This window comes from Rattus norvegicus, chromosome 12 (genome assembly GCF_021556685.1).
Source record: "Rattus norvegicus strain SHRSP/BbbUtx chromosome 12, alternate assembly SHRSP_T2T, whole genome shotgun sequence".
Taxonomy (NCBI): Eukaryota; Metazoa; Chordata; class Mammalia; order Rodentia; family Muridae; genus Rattus; species Rattus norvegicus.
In genome coordinates, this window is record NC_141545.1 from 49304603 (window position 1) to 49310602 (window position 6000).

At 48.2% G+C, this 6000-nt stretch overlaps 1 protein-coding gene and 1 pseudogene across 1 annotated transcript in view; one reads left to right on the forward strand and one right to left on the reverse strand.

Moving 5' to 3' along the window:
* Myo1h (myosin IH) overlaps positions 1-6000 on the reverse strand; it is a 76971-nt gene that overhangs the window by 23676 nt on the left and 47295 nt on the right. The window contains 1 exon segment of the mRNA NM_001438413.1: positions 5178-5269. Within this exon segment, the coding sequence (NP_001425342.1) occupies positions 5178-5269 (92 nt within the window).
* On the forward strand, positions 1213-2650 carry LOC148002368 (uncharacterized; annotated as a pseudogene).

Here is a 6000-nt window from a genome sequence, read left to right on the forward strand (position 1 = left end):
AAAAAAAAAACACTCAGGCCTCAGGCAGCTAGTCAGAAGCTGCCCCACCATCAGAAGCTGCCCTGCCACCTAGCCTGAAGTGAGGGCAATGGGGTCAGCAACAGTTTCCAGACCTCCCTAGCAATGGTTTCCAGACTTCTCTAGTAACAATGTCGAGACTTCCCTAGCAACAGTTTCCAGACTTCCATAGCCATAGTTTCCAGACTTACCCAGCAACAGTTTCCAGACTTCCCTAGCAATGGTTTCCAGACTTCCCCAGCAACAGTTTCCAGACTTCCCCAGCAACAGTTTCCAGACTTCCCCAGCAACAGTTTCCAGACTTCCCTAGCAACAGTTTCCAGACTTCCATAGCCATAGTTTCCAGACTTACCCAGCAACAGTTTCCAGACTTCCCTAGCAATGGTTTCCAGACTTCCCCAGCAACGATTTCCAGACTTCCCCAGCAACAGTTTCCAGACTTCCCCAGCAACAGTTTCCAGACTTCCCCAGCAACGGTTTCCAGACTTCCCCAGCAACAGTTTCCAGACTTCCCCAGCAACAGTTTCCAGACTTCCCCAGCAACGATTTCCAGACTTTCTCAGCAAATTTCCAGACTTCCCTAGCAACAGTTTCCAGACTTTGCCAGCAACAATTTCGAGACATTCTCAGCAAAATCCAGACTTCCCTAGCAACAGTTTCCAGACTTTCCTCAACAGTCCAGAGTTCCCTAGCAAAGTTCTCCAGACTTTCATAGCAACAGTTTCCAGACTTCCCCAGTAACAGTGTCTAGACTTCCCTAGCAACAGTTTCCAGACTTCCTTAGCAATAGTTTCCAGACTTCCCTAGCAACGAGTTCAAGAATTCCCCAACAACGATTTCCAGACTTCCCCAGCAACAGTTAATAGACTTTTCCAGCAACAGTTTCCAGAATTCCCCAGCAACAGTTTCCAGAATTCCCTAGCAACAGATTCCTGACTTCCACATCAACAGTTCCCAGACTTCCCCAGCAACAATTTCCAGACTTCCCTCAACAGTTTCCAGACTTTCCAGACTTCCCCAGCAACAGTTAATAGACTTTTCCAGCAACAGTTTCCAGAATTCCCCAGCAACAGTTTCCAGAATTCCCTAGCAACGGATTCCTGACTTCCACATCAACAGTTCCCAGACTTCCCCAGCAACAATTTCCAGACTTCCCTCAACAGTTTCCAGACTTTCCAGACTTCCCCAGTAACAATGTCCAGACTTCCTCAGCAACAGTTTCCAGACTTCCCCAGCAACAGTTCCCAGACTACCCCAGTAGTTTTCCAGACTTCCCCAGCCACAATTTCCAGACTTCCCTAGAAAGTTTCCAGATTTCCTGAGCAACAATTTCCAGACTTCCCTAGCAACAGTGTCCAGACTTCCCTCAACAGTTTCCAGACTTCCCCAGTAACAATTTCCAGACTTCCCTAGAAAGTTTCCAGATTTCCTGAGCAACAATTTCCAGACTGCCCTAGCAACAGTTTCCAGACTTCCTTAGCAATAGTTTCCAGACTTCCCCAGAATCAATTTCCAGACCATCCAAGCAACAGTATCCAGACTTCCTTACCAATAATTTCCAGACTTTCCCAGCAATAGTTTCCAGACTTCCCCAGCAATAGTTTCCAGACTTCCCCAGTAACAATGTTCAGACTTCCCCTGCAACAGTTTCCGGACTTCCCCAGTAACAATTTCCAGACTTTCTCCGCAAATTTCCAGACTGCCCTAGCAACAGTAGCCAGACTTCCTTAGCAATAGTTTCCAGACTTCCCCAGCAACAATTTCCAAATTGCCTCAACAGTTTCCAGACTTCCCCAGGAACAGTTTCCAGACTTCCCCAGGAACAGTTCCCAGACTTCCCCAACAACAATTTCCAGAATTCCCTATCAACCGTTTCCAGAGTTCCCCAGCAACATATTCCAGACTTCCTCAGCAAGTTCGAGACTTCCCCAGCAACAATTTCCAGACTTCCTTAGCAACAGTTTCCAGACTTCCCTCAACAGTTTCCAGACTTTCCTAGCAACAGTTTCCAGACTTCCCCAGTAACAATGTTCAGACTTCCCCTGCAACAGTTTCCGGACTTCCCCAGTAACAATTTCCAGACTTTCTCTGCAAATTTCCAGACTGCCCTAGCAACAGTATCCAGACTTCCCCAGCAACAATTTCCGAATTGCCTCAACAGTTTCCAGACTTCCCCAGGAACAGTTTCCAGACTTCCCCAGCAACAATTTCCAGAATTCCCTATCAACAGTTTCCAGAGTTCCCCAGCAACATATTCCAGACTTTCTCAGCAAGTTTTTTTTTTTTTTTTTGGTTCTTTTTTTCGGAGCTGAGGACCGAACCCAGGGCCTTGTGCTTCCTAGGCAAGCACTCTACCACTGAGCTAAATCCCCAACCCCTCTCAGCAAGTTTTGAGACTTCCCCAGCAACAATTTCCAGACTTCCCTTATCAACAGTTTCCAGAGTTCCCCAGCAACATATTCCAGACTTCCTCAGCAAGTTTCAAGACTTCCCCAGCAACAATTTCCAGACTTCCCTAGCAACAGTTTCCAGACTTCCCCTGCAACAGTTTCCGGACTTCCCCAGTAACAATTTCCAGACTTTCTTGGCAAATTTCCAGACTGCCCTAGCAACAGTTTCCAGACTTCCTTAGCAATAGTTTCCAGACTTCCCCAGCAACAATTTCCGAATTGCCTCAACAGTTTCCAGACTTCCCCAGCAAGTTTCCAGACTTCCCCAGCAACAATTTCCAGACTTCCGTAGCAACAGTTTCCAGACTTCCCTCAACAGTTTCCAGACTTCCCTAGCAACAGTTCCCAGGCTTCCTCAGCAACAGTTTCCAGACTTTCCCAACAAAAGTTTCCATACTACTATACCCCCAAAATGGTTCTGGAATATCCCTAGGGATAGAGCAAATAGAATAAAATAAAGGTTGCCTACCCCTCTCCAGAATTATCCTAATGTGCTTTTAATTGGGCCTGCTTTCGAGTTCACTGGACCACCTCCATCTTTGTAGATAGTAGACCCCAGCATGTTGGACTTCTGCAGAATAAAGTTCTCTTTGCTTTTGCTTGCTTTTTGAGTCTGAGGTATCATTCTTCAGTGAATCATGGACCCAAGAAGAAGACAGGGAAGGAGGAGGAGGAGGAGGAGGAGGAGGAGGAGGAGGAGGAGGAGGAGGAGGAGGAGGAAGATGAAGGAGGAGGAGAAGAAGAAGATCCAAATCCAATGAGATGGCTCAGCAGATAAAGGTGCTTGCCACCAGGCCTGATGCCCCAAGTTCGATTTCTGGGACCTACCTAGTAGAAGGAGAGAACTGACCCCCCCCAAGTTGTCCTGTGACCTCCATACAATGTGGTACAGTATCCATGGGCATGCTCTCATTAACATATGTTAATTTTTAAAGATATGTTTGTTTGTTTTCAGACCTTGGGGACAAGGGATTGAGGTGCACATTGTGCACATCAAAGCAGACCTGGCCTCCAGACTCTCCCAGCATTCCTCTCTCTCCTCTCCTCTCCTCTCCTCTCCTCTCCTCTCCTCTCCTCTCCTCTCCTCTCCTCTCCTCTCCTCTCCGTGCTTGTACCTTTTCCTCCCTCCCTCCCCTACCCACCTTTCTCCATGGCAACTCCCCTGGCCTCAGTCCTTGGGGCCAGTGAACTCAACCCACCCACAAGCTTCCCAGTAAACCTGCCCTTAATTATAATCTAATCTGGTTTAAATTGGCTCATTTCACCAGTGGTGGAGAAATAACCTATCAACGGTGAAATACTGAGGTGCAAGACTGAGGCACGAGTTTGATTTCTAGAACCTGGGGGAGTTGGGGACAGGGTGGTCCTGGGAGCTGGACTGGCCAGCTAACCTAGCCCAAGGGACAGACCCTAAGTCCATGGGACGATTTGCTTCACCAGGGTCATTTGCATACACGACTTCCTCCATTTGTCTTTCAAGTCGTGTAGGGCCACGGCGATGGTAATTTCTCTGGACGGTCACGGAGCTACTGGGTAGGTGTGGTAATAGCCTACCTTGCAGGGGCTCAAATGCAGAACAGAGCGGTGGCTTCAGTCTCACCCACTCAGTAAGAGGCCTTGCTGGGTCTGCTACTCAAAGCCAGGTTTGTTTTGTTGGTTGGTGCTGGGGGCTGAACTCAAGTTTCAGGCATAGAAGCCCTTGGCTGCTACACCACATTCCCAGTGCTCAAACTCAAGTCATTTCTGTGTGAACCATGGTTTATTTATGCAGGTGTGTTTGTGCGTGTTCTTCTGTGTCTGGCCGTGTGAGCAGTAAATGTTCTTACCTGCTGAGCTGTCTCTCTGGCCCTCAAAAGTATAGTTTTTAAAAATTGGATATGACTTTTGAGATTACTCAAAAGTTGGATACACTTTGAGAAAGTATTTAGAGAATCTCTACCTATCCATTTTGAGAACTCAGGATCGACACTTGGGAAGACACTGAAGGGGCATTTTTGTTGTGGTTTTTGGACGCCTGGAGGTTGAAGCCGATTTTGCTTACATCATACATTCAATTCCTTGGTTAGCCCTGAACCAGCGAGAAGGTTCTGTCTGCTTTTTTGAGACATGGATTAACCATGGCCCTAGTCAGCAGGTTCCACATAGTTTTCTGTTTTAAGGTCTTTTGAAACAGTGTCTTTCTGTGTGACCCAGGCTGGCCCTGAGCTCCCCATTCCCTGTCTTAGCTTCCAGAGCAAGCACTAGGATGGCAAGCCGGTGTCAACTACATCTGGCTGTTCCTATTATACCTTAATCGATCCTGTCAGTCCGGTTTCTACTCACAAGGGCAGGTTGACATGAGCTAGTTTTCAGGATGCTGTTTTTGTATGTGAGTCACCACGCTATATGTGTGCATGTGTGTGGTGTACATGAACATGTCTGTGCTGGGCACACAAAGACCTGAGGAGGACAGACACTGCTGTCCTGCTCGGTTGTCTCTGCCTTCTTTAAGACAGGGTGGCAGCTAGCTGAGGTTATGAACCAGGGCAGCCATGACCAACTTTTATGTGGGTGCTGTGACCTGAACTCTGGGCCTCGTGCTTACCCAAGTGCAGTTACCCACTGAGCCACCTCTCCAGCCCCAAAGTACTTGTACTCGGACACAAGTCCAAGAAAGAACACATAACGTTCTCCCTGCAGGACAGCCCTTCAGATAAACAAAGCACGCACGTTTGGAAGTGCGCGTGTTTGCCAACTTTCTCCTCCAGCTTCTCCAGGAAACTCAAGTCGGTTGCGGGGCCGGGACGGATGCATTCTTCATCCTTTCAGACAGAAAGTAGACAGCTTAGCCTCACGCCAGCCCCTGGGGTCTATCTAAGCTTTCACCAGCAGCAGCTGAGTGTTCTAGATTAAATTCCCATCACCTTCCACAGGGCCAGTGAAAGGAAGGGGTTAGCTATCCCGTGGGCTGGGACCCCGGAGCTGGCTGAGGGAGCCTCCACCCCACAGAGCCTGGAAATGACACAGAGTCAACCTCCCTGCATCCTTTTCTGATTCCTTTCCATTCCCCTCATCATTCCCTTTGAGGTGGGACTTTCTGTGCGTCCAGGTTGCCTCAAACTCCTGCTTTAAGCCTTCTCAGTGCTGGCCAGCTCACACTCTGGCCTGTATATTTTCATTCATTCATTCATTCATTCATTCATTCATTCATTTCATTCTCCTTTCCTCCCCTCCCCCCACCCTTGCCTCTAGTTAGGGTCTTGCCGTGTAGCTTGGAGTCATCTCAAACTCATGCACCATCATGCCCCAGACTAACTCACTTTTCTTTCCTTCCTGACTCTTAGTGACTTAATACATAGCTCAGGCTGGCCTCAAGCTCACGACTCCTGAACGCTGGGCTAAAGGCATGCCCCACTGTGCCCTGCACTGGCCATATTTTCAGACTTCCCAAGGGTTGCCATGGCAGCTTGAAGTACTCCTAACCAGTCATCAAGGGTCGGGAATGACTGCAAGTACAGTGCAAAGGCCTCTCGGAAAGAAAGCTGTAGAAGCA